At 41.8% G+C, this 20,567-nt stretch overlaps 1 protein-coding gene across 1 annotated transcript in view; it reads right to left on the reverse strand.

Annotated features, from left to right (window-relative positions):
• Positions 1-5,072: 5,072 nt before the first annotated feature.
• The window catches only part of MEP1B (meprin A subunit beta), a 30,054-nt gene continuing 14,559 nt past the window's right edge, over positions 5,073-20,567 (reverse strand). The window contains exons 5-11 of the mRNA XM_025180006.2: positions 20,227-20,379; positions 18,789-19,004; positions 14,985-15,452; positions 13,351-13,530; positions 12,307-12,430; positions 7,867-8,071; positions 5,073-5,224 (exon numbers count right to left, since the gene is read on the reverse strand). Of these exons, the coding sequence (XP_025035791.2) occupies positions 5,201-5,224; positions 7,867-8,071; positions 12,307-12,430; positions 13,351-13,530; positions 14,985-15,452; positions 18,789-19,004; positions 20,227-20,379 (1,370 nt within the window). The 3' untranslated portion in view covers positions 5,073-5,200. The remainder of the gene's footprint in view (positions 5,225-7,866; positions 8,072-12,306; positions 12,431-13,350; positions 13,531-14,984; positions 15,453-18,788; positions 19,005-20,226; positions 20,380-20,567) is intronic.

Consider the following 20,567-nt stretch of genomic DNA (forward strand, 5'->3'; position numbering starts at 1 on the left):
TTAAAGACAAACCCCATTAATACTGAATCTGATCATCTGGGTTTATGAGCTGACCATGCCCCTGCTGCTGCGAAAGCACAAACCACGAAAGTAAGTCACCAGCTTTAGGTCTTTCTCCTTAGTGCCAGTTACAGTGCTATCCCTCAAAGAGGCAGCGCTGCTCATAATGTACTGTTGTTCATCCCTGATGTAACTCCAGCCAATGGCATTATGCCAGGGATGAACTTGGCCCAATATGTCATATTCACTGTGCCAATATTTGTAGCCAGTCACGCACACTTTACTATTCTGTCTGCTTGTGATGAGCGGTAAGGGACAAATGACTTTTGTTATGAGTATTTGCAAAAAACACACTGCGTGCAAATCGCCATTCCTTCCCTTCCCTCTCCAAATTTAGTTTTACAAAATAGCTAGAGTCCTGTGTTGGTCCTTCTGCATCAAACATTCCTCAAACTCCCAGATATGGGAGCGGCCATCTAATAAGTAAGCAGTTTCTAATTTAAATGGCATTTGGTAGGAGGCAAGTGTTAGATTCTCAACAAGAAAATCAATAGTGGTTTTAGACCTTCAGTGGTACAGCCTCATGGGGCTCCACCTGTGGCCCCCGCACCACCTGTGTCCTCTCCCCCATACGCCTCTTGTGCACTGGGGCACCAAGACCCTCTTCTCCTCCATCCCAGCACTTTTGGAGGAGCCGCTGTGTCCCCGCTCCTCCCCATCCCTCCCAGAGCTGGAATGCCAGGAAAAGCTGATTCATGGTGTTCTGCCAATGGGGCTGGGGTGGAGGTTGAGGGGGACGAATGGGGTAACTGGCCAGGGGCCTGGCAATTCCATTGGGCAGGGACTCATGGCTGTTGCTGCCGCTACCACAGGAGCAGCAAAGGTGGCTGGAGCCCCAGGCATTTTAAGTTGCTGTGGGATAGCTACAAGGCATGCTCCTGGTAGCTCTCAGGGCTAGCTGGGAGGTGAAGGGTTCAGCATGGCGTGATACAGGCGCACTCCTTGAGCAACCCAGGTGGAAGCACCCAGCCCAGTCCCCTCCTGAGTGGATCTTGAGGCGTTGAACCAGAGAGCTGCAAATGTGTTAAAGACATGGGCCCAGGAGTGTTTGAAGCACTCCCCAGCCAGAGCCTGGGACAGCCCCTGTTGGCAGAGACACAGAGCCGGCATCTTCCAACCAAAGCAGAATTTATTTCTCCTCAGGGATATGAAACATTCAGGAGTGGGGGGAGGGTGGGTAACAAGAAGCTGGGAGAAATTGTCCTACCCCAACTTTTTTCTGCTGAAAAATGCCGATTTGGGTTTGAGAAGGGCTTGGACTTGATTTTTAAGCCTGGGTGTTATGGGGGCCCAAAAATATATTTGTCACCAGGCCCACAAAAAGTTAATCTGGCCCTGCAGCATTTGTTAGTTAATTTATTCAATAGTTAACCTCATGAAATGTCTTTGCAGCTAAGTAAAAATATTCAAGACAATAACCCTGGCTAATAATATCAAACTGATGAGCAAAGAAACAGCACCACATTCTCAGCTGATGATGTGGCAAAGATCAAGCAATCCTGCAAAGCTCAAACTAAAGTATATTACAAATTGCACTAACACAGGCTACTGGATAATGAGATTTCATTCTAACGTTGATAATGTGCAATGTAAATGTTTCCTTGTTTCTTAAACAGGGTATCTTTGACCATTTAAGCAAGTCTAGCACCAGGCATTCACGGCCATGAGTATATTAAAAAAAAGCCATTTTGTGTATGGTACTTGGCAGTAATGAGAAAGTTCTCAACAATGGGACAGACATTAGAGGAGACATCAATTTCTTATTAATAGGTAAGAGCATGTAGAGTTAATAATGCATTGATGAATTATTTTTATTGCTCCCCTCTTTATCATCATGCTGGTGTTGTTCTGTTATGCAATATTAGTGAGAAAATAAAAGCCAAACTAGTGCAATGACTTGCATCATTTTTTCTTTTGCAAAAATATTTGATACTGTCTTAAAATCAGTGTATTTTATTTTGGGGCACATGTTTACAGTCTGTTTTGTTCAACACTTTCCCACTTCCTTGACATCTGTTCTATGCTCCTACCTTGGGGAGTCATAATGGGGAACATAGTAGAATCTGAAAATTACAAATACCAGGGACCTGACTAGTCAATGACATGCCACATGTGGAACTGAAAGTACATAATCGAGCAGTAGCAAAGATGGAGGTGGGAAGCAAACACTGTACAGGACTGTGTGAACTAAAGGCTACTATGAAATAAAAGGAAAGCAGGATTTTTCTTCTGCACAGGAATGTTTCAAAGCTGTATTAAGTCAATATTCTGTTGTAAACTTCTGAAAAAACAACCACAGTGTTTTGCATCACACAATCCGTTGCCTATAGCCAAGCAATAAGATACAACCACATTTGCTCCAATCCCTCCGACAGAGACAAGCACCTACAGGATCTCTATCAAGCATCCTTAAAACTACAAGTCCACCTGGGGAAGTTAAAAAACAGGTTGATAGATCCAGGTAGGTATCCAGAAGTCACCTATTATCGGACAGACACAACGAAGAAAACAACAGAATGCCACTGGCCATTACCTACAGACCCCAGCTAAAACCTCTCCAACACATCAAGGATCTACAACCTATTCTAGATGACAATCCCTTGCTCTCATAAACCTTGGGAGGCAAACAGCCTCCCACCCCAATCTGAAACACTCACCACCACACACACTAACCCATTGCCAACTCTATCCACACATCTATCCTAGTGACATAATCACAGAAGCTAACTACATCAGCTATACCATGAAAGGCTCATTCACTGCACATCCACTAATGTGATATATGCCATCAGGCCAGCAATGACCCACTGCTATGTACATTGGACCAGACTGACTCTCCACAACAGAATTAATCAACACAACTCAGACATCAAGAATGACAACATACAAAAATCAGTGGGGGAACATTTGAACCACCCTGGGCACATAGCTGTAGCTGTGAAAGCTGCCAAAATCAAGTAAAAAAATCTTTAAAAACAGGCTCCAACATGAAACTGCTGAGCTGGAATTCATATGCAAATTTGACACCATCAGAATGAGTCTGAATAGGGACTGGGAATGGCTCACTAATTAAATACATAATTTTCCACTTTGGATATTCCCACCACCTAATCCACATCCACCCTGACGGAATTAGCTCTGATGTAAAACTCCCAGTTCTGTATCTCTTGTGGAAAAGGCCCCTCTTACCCAAGCCACTGCTTGGGCCAGCCTCTCGCCCCCTTCCCCAGGGGTCAGGGCTTGTAGCTGGTTTCTGGAGTAGGGAGCCCAGCCATTCCTCCTGGGACTTCCTCCCCTGCTGTTTCTGTTTACTGACAAACTGGCTTTCCTCTACTTCTCCTTCCTACTTCTCACTCTCCCCATCACCTTCCAATAGTGGAGGCTTTTAAAAGCCTCCACCAAGCCAGCAGTGGAGCCAGCTTCCTACCAGCTGCTTCTAATTATCCTGTTGCTCTCTGCTTCTATTTAGCAGGTCTTTTATCCTTTGGGGGCTGCCTTTCTCCCACTGCAGTAGCCCTCTGGAGTGACCCTGCCACACTCTATTGTTTCTTTCCCTTCATGTATTTGATGAAGTGAGTTGCAACTCATGAAAGGTAGCAGTGTTAGTCTAGCACCAATATTGTTTGATTGAACTTTCTTGTGCTTTTATGCTGGAATAATTTTTATTGTGTGTGTGTGTGTGTGTGTGTGTGTGTGTGTGTGTGGCGCGGGGGGGGAAGGGAAGAGGAGAGGGTGCAGAGAGCTCTTGAACCCAACTGGAAATCCTTTCTATAACGGAAACCACTTCAAGCTGGGGAGGCGAGGCTGCAGTAGCCCCCTCACCTGTCGTTTCAACACCTATGGCTGTAATCTCTTGTCTTACATTGAAATTATCCCTACCCCATGGCATTTAACCTGGTCCTGTGTTTGTACACTTTTTTTGTGTAACACACTGAGGTCTTGTCCATGTGTATGGTTCCCAGGTGCTATGGTAATATATATAAGTGTAAGAAATGACATTTTATGGAATTTAGCATAAATACTTTTCTAGGATTTATATTTGCAATAATAAAAAATAAGTCTTGTGTAAGATGCAGGCAAGTGGCAGACAAAAATGAATATCTATCACTGAGGGAATATGAAAGAATTACAATCTCAAACAATTTAAATACAAACATTCCAAGAACTATAGTGAATATGCTAAATGATAATAATTGTCTGAGCATGTCAAAGTTTTTTTTTTTAAAGTTACAAGTGGTATCAACCCTAACATGCGCCATCACTAACTCTGTTTTTTTGAAATATACTTATAGATGTGTGTTCTGTGAAACCAGTACACCGGAACTCGAGTGTTCTAAAAAGTCTGTCCTTTCGCCTTAAACCCGTTTTCACTTTTGCCAGAGGAAAAGAGTTTAAAGCGGCTCTTCTCAAAGCATTCAGAGAAACTTGGTTACAGTATAGCCCTGTTCCTCAGTTTTTTCACTCTATAAACAGTGATAATGATCAATGTTTTGAATCTAAGAAAAAGCAGTATCTCTTGGACAAGATGCACAAAGGACAATCAAGTCAAGGTGTCAGATAATGTTGTATTTATCAGTTAGTGTTTAGCTACTGTTACGTTCTCAGGTCTTTGAAGCTAGTCTTATTTTGAAAGTTTTGTACGTAAAAACAAGCAGCTGACAGACAACTAGAGAGTACAGTAGCTAATGAATCAGTTGATGAAAAGGTATTGGGAGCATTTAGTAAGTGTGTATATTTACTTGAATGTGTATGTCAAGATAAGATGCCAGCAGCACAGTAAGACAGTGTCAGTCATCGTAGTAAAATGGATAACCTTGCTTCATGATGATTTTTAAACAGATTTTTTTTAAATCTTCTCTCTTTGTTCTATGGCTCTTCATGTTCATGGAGACTTAAAGCAAACGGCAGAAATCTCACACAATGACACATTTCCATCTGCAATAAGCAGAACCCACAAGCCCAACAACTTCAGACACTTTATCGGTTTTATGACAGTACCCAGCCTTATTTAAGATGATGCTTTATTTTTCACTCTTAAGATTTTAGCAGCAAGGCTAAACTGAAAGATAACTCTAAAAACATTTGTGTGGTTGAGGCATCCAGATTACTTCAAAGATCGATCTTTGTCATGATTTTTGTCTTAGATTCCATTCATCCTATGTCTCTGAAAATGAAGAAAATGCAACTTATAACAGTGAAATGCCAAAACTTGATTGACTCTAGAAACACAAACAACTATTTCCAGGAACAACATTAAACAGTGTAATCTGGATGCAGATCAAGACAAGCTAAGAGACAGAAATGTTATAGGAAAGTGAAATTTGTCAGTATGCTGTTGGAAGACTTGTTTTATATTGAATTACAGTGAACCCTCGTTTATCGCGGTAGATAGGTTCCAAACCCGACCGCGATAGCTGAAAATCCGCGAAGTAGGATCCTCAAAGCCTCGGGGGAAGCCGGCGGGGGGGCATCCCAGGCGCGCCTGGGCTGCTCCCCCGCCGGAGCCCCTCCGCGGCTTTCAAAGCCTCGGGGGAAGCCGGCGGGGGGGCATCCCAGGCGCGCCTGGGCTGCTCCCCCGCCGGAGCCCCTCCGCGGCTTTCAAAGGCGCGCCTGGGATGCCCCCCCGCCGGCTTCCCCCGAGGCTTTGAAAGCCGCGGAGGGGCTCCGGCGGGGGAGCAGCCCAGGCGCGCCTGGGATGCCCCCCCGCCGGCTTCCCCCGAGGCTTTGAAAGCCGCGGAGGGGCTCCGGCGGGGGAGCAGCCCAGGCGCGCCTGGGATGCCCCCCCGCCGGCTTCCCCCGAGGCTTTGAAAGCCGCGGAGGGGCTCCGGCGGGGGAGCAGCCCAGGCGCGCCTGGGATGCCCCCCCGCCGGCTTCCCCCGAGGCTTTGAAAGCCGCGGAGGGGCTCCGGCGGGGGAGCAGCCCAGGCGCGCCTGGGATGCCCCCCCGCCGGCTTCCCCCGAGGCTTTGAAAGCCGCGGAGGGGCTCCGGCGGGGGAGCAGCCCAGGCGCGCCTGGGATGCCCCCCCGCCGGCTTCCCCGGAGGCTTTTTAAAGTTTTGGTAAGGATCAATTTTATGTTCACAGTACAGTGAACCCTCGCTACTTCGGGGTTCGACCATCGCGGATTCACGTATATACATAATGTAATGAAAAAAGTCCGCGAAGTCGTGAATCCGCGATGGTCGAACCGCGAAGTAGCGAGGGTTCACTGTACTGCCATTTTCTCTTGTGGTACTCTTGTGCCTTGCTATGGATGTTGGGATTAGCCAGTTCTTCATCCTTGCTGGATTTGGAGGTTTCATTTTGGTCAGGGTAGAATAAAAGTTCTCAGTTTAGGACTATGTCTGTGCAACTCCTTGCCTCAAGAAGAATATTAGAGACCCTGTTTTATTCAAGACTCAGTGTAAGGCCACCTGATTTGGTGACTTGTTTTTTAAATAGTTTTAACTTGCTCTCTATTATTATTATTTTTTCTTTTTAAATGTTATAAAATTCTTTTACTTGCAAAAGAATTTTTTGGCTATTGGGCAGAGATGCTTTTCTTTAAGATGAGCATAATAAAAACTAGAGAATACAGTAGCAGACGTTTTATGTTTGAGGATGAGGATTGAGGAGATGAGGACAGTTACCACTTGTACGTCAGGTTTACACACAGTGAGCAGGAGAGCATATAATATATAATCCTGGCTTCAATGAAGTCTGTGGCAAACCCTCAATTAAATTTAATGAGATCAGGATTTCACCCTCTATGACTAAATGCATTTTCCTTCATTTTCTTAAGTTAATCTCAATAGCTACTTTACATGGGAATAAGTTGGAATAAAAAAATCTTTAATGGTGGGTATCTGAAAACATTGGCTTGTAGCTAACAGAATGGGGTGTAGAAGCCATATACATTCATTGCTTTTAGGGTGTGTAATACAGAAAATCTGTGCGTGCGCACGTGTGTATGCATATACACAGCATGTGGCAGCAAGCTGCCCAGCCTGGACTGACCAACTTGGGCTTGTGCTAGCATACTAAAAATAGCTTCAAAAACAGCACTTTGAAACTGCAACTTGGACTCTGAAGCCTGAACCACAGTGCCAAAGTGCTATCTCAGGGTACGTCTAGACTACAGGCTTTTGTCGACAGAAGTTTTGTCGACAGATACTGTCGACAAAGAGCGTCTAGACGACATTCAGTTCTGTCGACAAAGCAAGCTGCTTTGTCAACAAAACCCTGTAGTCTAGACACAACCCTAGATGCAATAACACTTTCTGTCGACAGAGCTCTGTCGACAGAAGGCGTTATGCCTCGTAAAAAGAGGTTTACCAGCGTCGACAAAACTGCTGAGTTCTGTCGACATTATGTCGACAGAACTCAGCAGTAGTGTAGACGCAGGTATAATTTTGTCGACAAGTCCACTTTTGTCGACAAAACCCTGTAGTCTAGACACACCCTATGGCTACTTTCACAGTGCTAGAATGAGGTGGTCAACACAGACTAGGCGGTTTACAACTCTGGGCTGTGTAAGCAGCAAACTGCTGCAGATTATATAAGCAACAATGCAGAGTGCAAGGAGGGAAGGAAGTACTTCAAATGAAGAGATTGAAATCTTGCCACCTTGCTTAATAAGTGACAGGCTCTTTACTGTATCTTATTTATGTGTTAAGACTGAGTCCCCTGGACATTTTGCTCAGCTTCTGCTTGTTTAAATTCACTTTTCCTAAAGTACCTATCACACTTACACACAACCCAAAATTATTCTGCAAAATAGCCTTGTTTTGAAAACACCTGAATCTTTTAGCTGAAAAGACAATACTTACATTTTCTAAAATCCAAGCTTCTTTGTTTTCTCTCATTTTTTGGCGGTATTTCTTTTTTATGCAACATGTGCTTATAATAGTGACCAGTAGCATAAAGACAAATATAGCAATTGATGAAGAAACAGTTATTATAATATTTTCTTTAGTTGTGCCTTTCTTCTCACACTTCTCTCCCATATACCACCAGTTATCACCTACAGCACACCTATAAAATAAGAGCAACACTTAGCACATTTAATCTACGATATATGATATATATCATCTCAATCATTGGCACACTTACAACGGGATTATCTGGCTATATTGACACTCTCCGCAGACCTTATGCTACCAGCACTCTTAGCTATCTTCAAGACACCACCGACTTCCTGAGGAAACTACAAAACATCAGTAATCTTCCTGAAGCCACCATGGACGTAGAAGCTCTTTACACCACATTTTACATGAAAACCGATTACAGGCTATCAGGAACACAATCCCCAATGACAGCACTGCACATCCGATTAGAGCTCTGCCACTTTGTCCTCACCCACAACTACTTCCAATTTGGAGACAATTTGTATCTTCAAGTCAGCGGCACAGCCATGGGCACCTGCATGGCACCACAATATGCCAACATCTTTATGGCTGACCTTGAACAATGTTTCCACAGCTCTCGCCCCCTTACTCTATTTATGCTACATTGATGACATCATATGCACCCCCCGGGAAAGAGACTCTTAAGAATTTCACAGGGATTTCAGCAACTTCCATCCCACCATCAACCTCAGCCTGGATCAATCCACACGAGAGACCCACTTCCTTGACACAACAGTACAATTAAATGATGGACAAATTTCCACAACTGTATTCTGGAAACCTACCGACTGCTACACTTACCTTCATATCTCTAGCTTCCATCCCAGACACATTCTCCATCTACTGTATACAGCCAAGCCCTAATATACAACCAGATTTGCTCCAATCCCAAAGACAAATACAAACACCTACAGGATTTATACAGAGCATTCTTAAAACTGAAATACCTACTCAGAAACATGGAAAAAACAGATCAACAGGGCCAAAAAGAGTACCCAGACGTGAACTACTTCAGACGTGAAGATAGGCCAAGAAGAGAAAACAGAATTCCACTTGTCATCACATACAGCCCACAATTTAAACCCCTCCAACGCATTATCAACAATCTAAAACCTATCCTGGAAAATGACCCTCTCACAGGCCTTGGGCGGGAGAGGGGGGAGGCTAATCTTCATCTACAGACAACCCCCTCATTCAGCATTTCTCAACCAGGGGGGTCATGAGCAAGTTGGGGGGGGAGCAGTCGCAGGTTAGGGTTGCCAGGTGTCTGCTATTCAACTAGACAGTCAGTTTTTTGGGTCCTGTGTCCGGTTAAAAAAAAATTCAGAAAATACCAGATATGTGCAATGTCCGGTATCTTCTGGCTGGGTCCCTGACGGAAGCCTGGTGGGGGGAGTGGCTGGGAGGTGGGGCGCGATCAGCGCTGAGAGCCTCTGGTTGTGTGTGATGCCTTGGGGAGGAGGGGAAGCCCTGTATGTGCTCCTGAGAGCTGGTCAAGCACGTGGTGGAGCCACAGCCGAACTCACTCGCGCTTTGCCAGGACTGTGAGTGGGACTTGCAGCGCCCTGGGATCTGCATGTGCCTGGGTCAGTCCTGCTCTCCGCCAGCCAATTTGCGCTGCCCCTGACACCTTCCTGGCCGACTGGTTCTCCCCCACTTCTCCTCCCGATCTTTCCTGGCCAGCCCGCTGCTCCCACCAGCTCTGCTTCCAGCAGCCAGTTCTCCCCACTTCCTCCTGATCTCCCTTGGCCAGCCCCGCTGCCCCCCCAACTCCTCCCCCACCTCGGCCAGCCCTGCTTCCTGCCGGCCAGTTCCCCCGCCCGATCTCCCCCGGTCAGCCCTGCTGCCCCCGACAACCCCCCAACTTCCCCTTTACTCGTGGAGCAGTGAGGGTGGGGGGGTCACACAAATTTATTTAGCATTTTAGGGGGTCGCGGTATCACCAAGTTTGAGAACCCCTGCCCTAACCTCAAACAAATTCTTTCTAGTAACCACGCAACACAGCTCCATCAGAATCATCCAGGAACCACCTCTGCAATCAGCACAGGTGCAACTCTGCCCACACATCTACACGGGTGATTTTATCACTGAACCAAACATCATCAGCCACTACATCAGGGGCTCATTTAACTGCACATCCACTAATGTGATCTATGCATTCAAGTGCCAGCAATGCCCCACTGGCATGTATATTGGCCAAACTGGACAGTCTTTATGGGAAAGAATTAATGGACACAAATCAGATACCCAAAAAGGCAACACACAAAAACCTGTTGGAGAACACTTTAATCTACCCAGGCACTCATTAATGGATCTCCAAGTCACTGTGTTGTTTCAAGCCAATTTTACAAGCCAAATACACAGGGAAGGGTTGGAACTTAACTTCGTTGACAAGTCTGAGTCTTATCAGAATGGAATGAACAGAGATATTGGCTGGCTCACACTTCCTTCCCCATCCTAATGACTTAACCAACCAAACAATGGAGGTGCTAATTGTTCTCATCAGCCTCTTGTAACTACTTGAACAATCTATTCACTGTCTTTTTTTCTCCTTTTTTTTCCTCCTTCCCCAACTTATTTATTCTTGGATCTGAACTTTTAATACTTCAGTCATCTGAAGAAGTGGGTTATGCCCACCAAAGCTCATGATTCTATCTACATGTTTTATTAGCCTTTAAGGTGCTACTATTCAGTTTTTTTAAAAAAAAGCGACGAAGAGTCCTGTGGCACCTTATAGACTAACTGAAGTGTAGGAGCATAAGCTTTCGTGGGCAAAGACCCACTTCGTCAGATGCATGTAGTGGAAATTTCCAGAGGCAGGAATAAATATGCAGGCCAGGATCAGGCTGGAGATGACCAGGTGGATCCAATCAAGGAGGATGAGGCCCACTTCTAGCAGCTGATCTGGAGGTGTGAATTCCAAGAGAATAGAAGCTGCTTTTGTAGTTAGCAAGCCATTCACAGTCTTTGTTTAATCCAGAGTTGATTGTGTCAAACTTAAAGATGAACTGTAGCTCAGCAGTTTCTCTTTGAAGTCTGGTCCTGAAGTTTTTTTGCTGCAGGATGGCTACTTTTAGATCTGCAATAGTGTGTCCAGGAAGATTGAAGTGTTCCCCTACAGGTTTTTGTATGTTGCCATTCCTAATATCAGATTTGTGTCCATTGATTCTTTTACGTAGGGACTGTCCTGTTTGGCCGATGTATATAGCAGTGGGGCATTGTTGGCACATGATGGCATATATTACGTTGGTGGATGTGCAGGAGAATGTACCAGTGACAGTATGGCTGATCTGGTTAGGTCCTGTGATGGTGTTGCTGGTGTATATATGTGGGCAGAGTTGGCACCGAGGTTTGTTGCAAGGATTGGTTCCTGAGTTCGAGTTATTATGGTGCGGTGTGTAGTTGCTGGTGAGAATATGCTTCAGGTTGGCGGGTTGTCTGTGGGCAAGGACCGGCCTACCTCCCAAGGCCTGTGAGAGCAAGGGATCATTGTCCAGGATGGGCTGAAGATCACTAATGATGCGTTGGAGAGGTTTCAGCTGGGGACTATAGGTGATGGCCAGTGGTGTTCTGTTGGTTTCTTTAAAGTTTTTTTAAAGTTTTTCTAGTTACAGACTAACTCGGCTGCCCTTCTGAAGGTTTTAAAATTCAAAGCAATTCAATTAGCACACTCTAGCAGCCCTCTTCTTCCAGGATTCTCATCTCGTCTTCTCTCTCTCCCTCATTATTGATCATATATATCAATTTGTTAAACTGAAGACAATCAGGATGGGACTCTGGCCCAAATTCTGAGGTCTAACCAAGTAGTGTTTTGGTATTAGGAGCTGGGAGGCAGGGAAGCAACAATAGCTTCACCACTGCAATACCCCAGTTCTGGGACTGGCTCAACTGAAGATGCTTCAGTCATGTCGTCTTTCCTTGTCCAGGCCTTCTCACCTACTAGCTGGGAGGCATGGTACTGTAGGGCTGCCCTTAGAGATTTTCCTTATACTGCAGCAACTTCTGTATGGCCCCTTTTGTTCCCCCCCTCTGAAAAAGAAATTGGTAGGACAAACAGAGCACCATCCACCAAAAAGTAGAAAAAGTCTTCTGTTCTAAAGAACTGCTTCCCTCTCCTTAGCTAGGTTTGCTATTATGCCCAGGAGATATAAGTGCCGGCTCAGGGAGCAGGTGCTTTCAGGGTCTTTATTGAAAAATACCACTTTACATTTATATTACTAGTGAGTTTATAAATGCCCTGTTCCTTCTGATCTATACACCTGGTAACTCCTTAGGCAGCAGTTTGCAGCTGTCCGCACCCTTTAAACACCCTTTCTATTAAATTATGGCCACAGTCTATGGCCACAGAATTAACTCAGTTACCTGCATTCTGGTTTTTCCCCTACAACAGTGCAGACACCGCCATTTTCACAGGGATAATTTCTACAGGTTCTGCCTGGAGCTGTGGTATTTATAAAGACTGATTGATTAATCAGATGTGAGATGTCTAAAGAAAAAAAAAAAGGAGCATGAGGTTTTCAGTCCGTGCTATTTTCTAAGCGTACATCTACAGTGAGAAGCTATTTTGGGATACCAGAAGTATCCTGAAATAGCTATTCCATGTCTAACAAAGCAGTCCATTATTTTGAAATAGATTTTGAAATAATGGGCAGCTTATTCCAACGTCCCGGTAACCCTCTTTCTATGAGGGTTAAGGGGCATTTTGGAATAGCGAGTTATTTTGAAATTTGGTGCTGTGTAGATAGTGCCAAATTTCAAAGTACACTAAAAATAGGCAATGCAATTTGTGTAGTGCAAATTGAGTAGCTTATTTCAAGCTAAGGGTGCTGTGTAGAAACACCCTAATAGACCAGCTATACAATTTTCCATTATCCTGTTTTTTAAAACTGTCTCGTGTTCTGCAAAGGGACAAAATATTTCCCCAACAAGAATACATAACACAAAATACTGCACTACTGATGAATTCTAAAGGTAAATAGCAATAATATACTGGCGGAAGCAATTTTCAGCTGTTACAAATAAATAACTGATATTTTCAACTTTCAGCAACATGAAATTCCTATGCCATGTTTTGCAGTTTACATTCAGAAATAGACAAGAGACCAGAAGTGATCTAAGTAATTTTGTACAGGAACAGCTTTACGTATTGTATAGTTAGATTTTTAACCCACTAATGAGCTAAGTAGTGATTATACAGTGAATAATGGAGCAATTTAGTCAAGCACATGATTAACTTTAAACATATGAATAAATCCACTGACCCTCAGGACTACTCATGCATAAAGCTAATCGTGTGCATATGTTTGTAGGAGGGGGACCTTACGTGGTACTAAAAACATAATACTGCATGCTTATGACATTATAATAAAATGTAACTACATATAGCTACCATCAAGGCTTACATACCTTCCATTGACAAAAGAATGAAAACCCCATCATCTTTGATGAAGTTGAGGCTTCTGAGTCTTTGATGAGTTAGATATCCACTAGTTCCTCGTCCTGGCCCTCTCATGAATTGAGTCCCATTACTGAAATTAGCAGGTGCTCCTACTTTGTCTGGTCTGTCCCAAAAATATGAAGAGGAACCTGGAAGGGGGGAATTAGTATATGTGTGTGTTCTGAATATGAAAACAGGAAGTTGTCCAAAACTCAGTTAAGGAGAAGCAATGGTTGTATTCATAAAAGTACATAAATTGTCACCTCTCCCCTCTCCACACCTTCCAGCCCTCAGAATCTACACAAGTGCAAAGTGGGTTTTTACCCCCTAAAGCTCATGATATATTTGTTAGTCTCTGGACTGCTTGTTGTTTTTCAAGTGTGAAGTGTCTCTCAGGAAGCTATTTCAAGGAAGGCTACTGGTGGCTTCTTAAATAGATTTTTATGTGGGAGTGGAAGAAGAGGAATCTGAAGCCAATTCTGTGTCATCCAAAAAAACCTGTTGTGGAATATTTTTTGGAAGAGAAAATTGGTAGCACATGATTTGTTTTTAAAATGCTCTAGTGTGGTGGTTCTCAAAAGTGAAGCATTTGCTGGTAGTCTGTGGACAACAAGCTAGCCACAAGTTGTTAACTCTTCCTCCAGACATGCCAGCTTGACATTGCAAAGCAGGGGACCGGACACCTGTGGAAATAATGTAGTGAAGGAGTGAAGTGAAGTAATGTAGTGAAGGAGCCAGCCTAGATGCCTGTAATTAAAGGCTTCTGCTACCTAGAAAGAGCAGAATTAAGAGCTAGCCTTGGGGATAGAAGCTGCCAGCAGCATACAAATGACCAAGTGAAAAGAGAAGAAGGAAAGTGGGCTGCATGTGCAGGGATGTAGAGAACCAAGTGGAGCTAAGCAGCATGCCCATAGGCCCATATATGGGATAGAAAAGGACTAAGTGTCATGGACTAGAATGTACAGGGGAAGAAAAGGACCATCAACAGGAAATCTTGTGTAGTGTTTTAATTTATTAAAATGGGGGACCCATCACTGAATTTTCTTCTTTTAAATTGGCTATAAGCTGTCACCATTCCATCTCGTCTCTTTTCTCTCATCCCCTCTAGCTGCAGGTTATTGAATTTGAATGATTAGTCCTTTGTCCATTTGAAGATGAGGTTTGACACCAAGGCTCCAATCATCATGGGCTCTCGTTAATGACGGCATGCTTACAGCGTATTCAGTCATGCCTATTGAATAGTTGGTTATTTCTGCAGATCTATTTTCAAGAGGGTTGTAACACTACCTGCTCAAAAGCAGATGTACTGTATAGGTTACTGCTTGTATCAGATGAAAGATATCTTCAGAGAGGATGCCAAGGCCCCTCTTCAATCTAAACTGTCCTGTCCCACTCGGGGACATACAATTCTTGTATGTCTCTGCTTCCTATCATGGCATCAAATTCCTTACTGATGTAAATAAGTGAAACTCTACTGAAGACAATGGAGTTGCACTTATTTGTACTAGAAGAGAATTTGACCCATTGTCTTTCTGTTCTGTTTTTATCAAAAGCAAGACAATGTATTGTGTAAACAAGACAGTGTAGTCAATTTTTAGCTAACCTGTTAGTACAGATGTATCTGTTGTTATGCTTCTTTGATTGGACATGCGTTGACGAATATCAGGATTTTGATCCAACAGCTCCATAGTAACTTGTTGCCATACACAAGGCCACTGCAGACGATCATCATTTACTCCAGAAATTAAGTACAAATATATTGCCAAGGTGAATGGGTTGTCACTAGTACCGTTTACATACAAGCCAACCTGAAAAGCATATCCTTTACTAGAGTAAAAAGGTGGACTGAATATTCTTCCCTTTGTCCCTGCAGGACTTGTATTGAGGAGATGGGTAACATTTCTTATATGCCAGACATGATGGGGACACTCTGTTTCTGAAAGGTTAATATCATCAATAGAGAGGCCTCCATTGGATGAACCATGTCCTTTTACGCCTTCAAATGCAATCCTGAATTTCCTTGTGACCTTCAAAGGAATGTGGTAAAGCTGCCAATAATCCAGAGGTGAACCTGAAAGAAAATTGTGGGGTTTTCCAAGATGCCAAACAAAGCAGTCAAATACTATACAATATTCAGGACCTGTTACAGCATTATACAAAAATGTATTAATTCCGTTAGAGCTGAGATTGCCGGTCTCTCATAAACACTGCTTTTCATGAAATTTAAAAATGTGCAGGAATACATTATTTTCCCTTCTAATTTTCTAATGTATGTTTAATTGTTTCACATGCACAACATTTACTGAATTTAATAGTGGAAAAAATGATAATTTAGAGATTTTTTTCTTGATTATGTATTTTCAAAATAATTTGGCAGTGAGTTCATCCAGATGTTGTAATTACTGGACATGCACCAAAAAAACTACCTAATACCTCTGCAACAAATCAGTCTTCCACAAACAAAACAATCCACATCTCACCACCACTATTACCAAAAAGCAGCCCACGTGCATGGACAGGTTTTTATTTTTCAAGTTTAAAAAAAAAAAAAAGGTTGGATTGATTTTTAAATGAAAGCTGTTTAATTGCCGATTTTAATCATGATGTAATTCAGCAACCAGGAAACCTTGATTTAAATACATTTTGTGTGCGCTTCGCACCTATATTTTTTTAGTTACTTTTTCTTGTCTCAAGAAAGACTGATTCTCATTGGCTGATAACTACTGGCTGGCAACTACTAAAATATGTTGATTTGCAACTAAATATAGCTTCTGCACCAAATATGGTGCTTGCTTTGCTTTTTCTTTTTTGGCCCACCAGGAAAGCACACTATATCTGTACATATTTATTAAACTTATTTAAGCATTTATGTAACTTAATTTATAGGTATTCAGATACTCAGTTTTTATATTAGAAAAGGGGTAATGATGCCTTTTTTGATTACTAGATTAATTTTTACTTGTGATTTATGTCAAACTCTATTTGGATGGAAATTCAAGTAAATTAAAATGCACAAAAGAAACATTTTAATTTTTTATTAATAAAACTTCTTTAAATATTCTAGATCAGTGTTTCTCAAAGTGGTCCGCTCCTGTTTATTTACCAGCTCTGCAGCTATGGAACGGCTTCCATTGGCTGCGGTTCACCATTTGCAGCCAAAGGGAGCGTAGGAAGCAGCCTGGACCGGGCTGCTACTTCCCTTTGCTCTCCTTTGCTGCAAAGAGTGAACAGGAGCCAATGGGAGCCACGAGGCTCTCTGGCTGCGGAGCCAGTAAACAAACGGGAGGGCCAGTTAGCAGGTTTCTCAGTAGATCCATGGACCACTTTGAGAAACTGTTCTAGATACATAAAGAAAAATGTGTATCAAACATTTGCCATTGAGAAAACTGATTTATTAAGCAAAGGAAATATTAACTGTATTTAGTGAATTGACTGGATTATTTCCTATCACCATGTTCTCCGGGACTTTGAAATTAGCAGATCTTACCCTGTCACATCTATTTTCTCAGCTCCCAACTGAGACTTTGAATTAATCAATCATTGTATTGAACTAATCAAATAAACTGAAATAAAATATTCTCTGCAGTTGCAGAAGATACTACTGCTAGCACAAGTTGGTTTAGTATGTCAACATATTCTGATTCCAGGTGCATAGCTAATGTCTTCCACCAGTTTAGTGGCTTGACTTCCTTTAAACTTTGACAGTAGCTATGTGCTGACTAAAGTTATTTTTGTATTTAGTTTAAATGATGGATAATAAATTTAGGGCTTAATATAGGTTTTCAATTTCAAATTTAATTTTAAATAGGTTTATTTTTTTAAAACTGTACTTAATTGTTTTTAAACCAGATTTCAATATTTTTTAATCATTGACTTATCCACCTTGAAGTGCAGACAGGCAGATACCAACCAAACATCCATGAGAGAGATTTCAGGTAGTAGGATGAAATATATAGAGAGAGGACTTACTATCAAAATAGGTTTAATGAGATTTAAGGATCCCTTTAAATTAACCTTAGGTCTATATTAGGCCCTGAGAAGCCCTGATCCCTCAGAGGGAAATCTGCTAATTGTATAGGGATGACAAAAGCACCACAACCACGAGCAGATGTGAGCAATCAAGCATGTAGCAAGACAAAGCTCAAGGACTTGAGATTTGTTACAGGGAAGAACTTGTAAGCAAACAGATCTAATTAGATTTAGGCTATGTCTGTGCTATGAAGACTATACCTACATAGGCATGTCAGCATAACCCTTTAGTCAACATTGATAGGGTTTTTCCCCATTAGTGTGAGAACACCATCTCCCCAAATGATTAGTAATTACTGTTCTTTCCTCAGTGACTCTGTGATGTTTTCCACACTCATGGCCAAAAAAGCTATACTGACTAATGAAGTGCAGGATAAGCCTTTGTTGTAAAGGAAAACTAGACTATAGAGAATATTTATTATTCAATCTAAAAGAGTGAGCATATGAATAACTGTATTTTTAGGTACGGTGCATTTGGTTTTTCTAATGATATCTACCTTGACTTATTAGCAATGACAAAAGATCTTCTGCCAGATCCAAAACCTGATGAATCAATGAAAAAAAAAAAAAAAAAAAAGGTTGATTTCAATGCATTTTAATTAGTCCTTATGTGAAAAATATACCACTGTTGACTGGACCTAGAAGCCTGGAAATTGGTGGGCTTTTAAAATCAGTTTTAAAGTTTATTATATTTTCAAAAAATGGAGGGAGAGGAGAAAATATTTCAGAAGTGTCCAAGTGACTTAGGATCCTAAGTTCTGCTGCTTTCCAAAAGACATTAGGTACCTAAATCACTTAAGTGTATTTACAGTTGAAAGCTCACAGTATATATCTTGTTGTGTGCCAACTGCAAATTATGGTATGTTATTTGCATACTTCTGTGAAGAGAGTCCAAATACTGTTAAGTGTCTGGAAATATTTTCTTCCAATCTGTAAGGTCCCTTAGACCAGGGTACTAGGTTAATTTAAATTCACTCCAATTTTTTCACTTTTGTAGTATTTCATATCTTAAATGCAAATTAATATTAATAATTATCTGCCATTTTAGATCAGCTATCATGCTTGTGGACCTTTAGCTATATTAGGTGAGAGAACCATACTGAAATGTGCAAGTCAGTTGCGGTAACCGACTATGTTACTGGAAAATGACTGACTGAGGTTGTATCACATTAACTCCTCAGCTAATACAATCACTGCAGTAGCAAAAGAGAAGAAAGCAAATAATAAAACTGCAGAGGACAGGAGTTAAAAGGGGAACAGTGATAAAGAAAAATGCCACTTCACTGTATTGTGCTTTTTCCTCTCAGTAGTCTGCTAAGCATATTGAATATATATTGAACCAGAAAGCACACATTTAACAACCAACTTTATTTCATACCTTGTATCCTTTCAACGAGTCTTAAAGCACTAGTGGAGCCGTCTAAAGCATACTCCCTGACTAAGATGTTCAGGTAATCACTTTCATGACCGCTGTTGTAATAATAGAATTGTAAGCACTGAAATCCTCTTTTGGGATATAGAATTCGGCTCTCCAGAACAGCTGAGTCTCTGATTTTGCCAGTGCTGGTATTGAAATGCATGAAGTACCCAGTATCTGTCAAAAGTGCATGGGAAATGCAAAAGAAAAAAATAGTTTTACATTTTTATTAATAATATTTAACATTATGTTTTGGTAATGCCTAGAGGGTTTAGCCAATTGGGGGCCACATGTTAGGTCCTGTAAAAACATAGTAAATGGTGGTCCTTACCCCAAAGGGCTTAGAGTCTCTGGGGATAGGGTATTGAAGTACAGAGAAATTCTCTCTTGCTATCTGTTTTCTCCATTTTCCTGTCTCTTATTATCCATGTTCCAAAAGATCTAGCCATTTAGGATATGTCTACACAGCAGTATTATTTTGGAATAACTGGTGTCATTCTGAAATAATATAGTCTGCATCTACACAACAAGCAGTTATTTTGACATAATGTCAAAATAATGTCAAGCTGGAGAACTTTTTACTCCAACTCCTTATTTTACGAGGAGTAAGGGAAGTTGGAGGAAGAGTGCTCTTCCTTGGACTTCCTGCTGCATAGACAGCCCCAAAAGCCAAAATAAGTTATTTTGACTTGAGCTAAGTCAATTGCGTAGCTTATTTCTACTTTAGCCCTGCTGTGTAGACATGCCTTCAGGGACATAGGATTGCAAGGGACCTCTTGATCTCTGAGTCTAATACCCTGCTATCTCAGGCAACTGTGTCAGAGAATCCCATTAATAAATATCAAGCTCTAACTTAAAACTATTCTGGTTGCTTCCCCAAAGGCTCCTTTTCCCATGGCCAATTATTTGCTTTCATACACTAGCTGGAGTGTGGAGGCTTTTGAACCCAAACTCATGATATTTGTTTTGGCAGGCTCAAAACAATCAATTTGTATTCCCAATAAACTGTTTACCCACCCCAAATAATATAAATTCTCAAATCCCAACTCTCTCTCAACCCAAAATTACTACTAAGTAGTTAATTGCAAACAAGAATTTATAAATTTTAGCAAAAATATGTTTCATAGACCTGAACTACCATGGTTTGTAAATCTTTTCTTAAGCTAGTTAAAACATCTTGTGCTGTTATCTTGTTTTATTATTATGCCAAAGGTCAGAAAGCAGAGGAAAGAGACTAGAACTTTCAACCTTCATAAATATCTACAGCAAAAACAGCACATGTCCCTGATAATTTTATGCTGCTTGGTTAAAAATTCATCCTCAGGTGCACTCTGAACAAGCTCAAAGTCACAATTTATGCAAAACATTTCCTAAAGTGATAAGCATTCCAAGACATCACCTTTGCAGTCTCCCATATTGGTATGGTCAGTACGTGGTCCAGCAGACACCTGAGACACACGCTGCCAGTCACTGTTATCTTCTGAACTTTGAATCATGCCACACACATTTTCAAGTTCAAAAGTGCATGTGTCCATAAAGCTTAATGAGGAGGCTGTAAGATACAAAAGAAAGTAAGTGGTAAGTCAGAATCCTCGTCTTCCATAGCTGGTGTCAGAGAGAATATAAGACATTAGGCACCTATGGCATTCTATCCATCCACCAATCCCAACAAGTCAATAAGAGTTGCATTTTCAGTACTTCACATAATTGGGCCTTTAATTAGTAGTGACATATTAGAGT

This window comes from Pelodiscus sinensis, chromosome 2 (genome assembly GCF_049634645.1).
Source record: "Pelodiscus sinensis isolate JC-2024 chromosome 2, ASM4963464v1, whole genome shotgun sequence".
In the NCBI taxonomy this organism is placed as follows: domain Eukaryota; kingdom Metazoa; phylum Chordata; order Testudines; family Trionychidae; genus Pelodiscus; species Pelodiscus sinensis.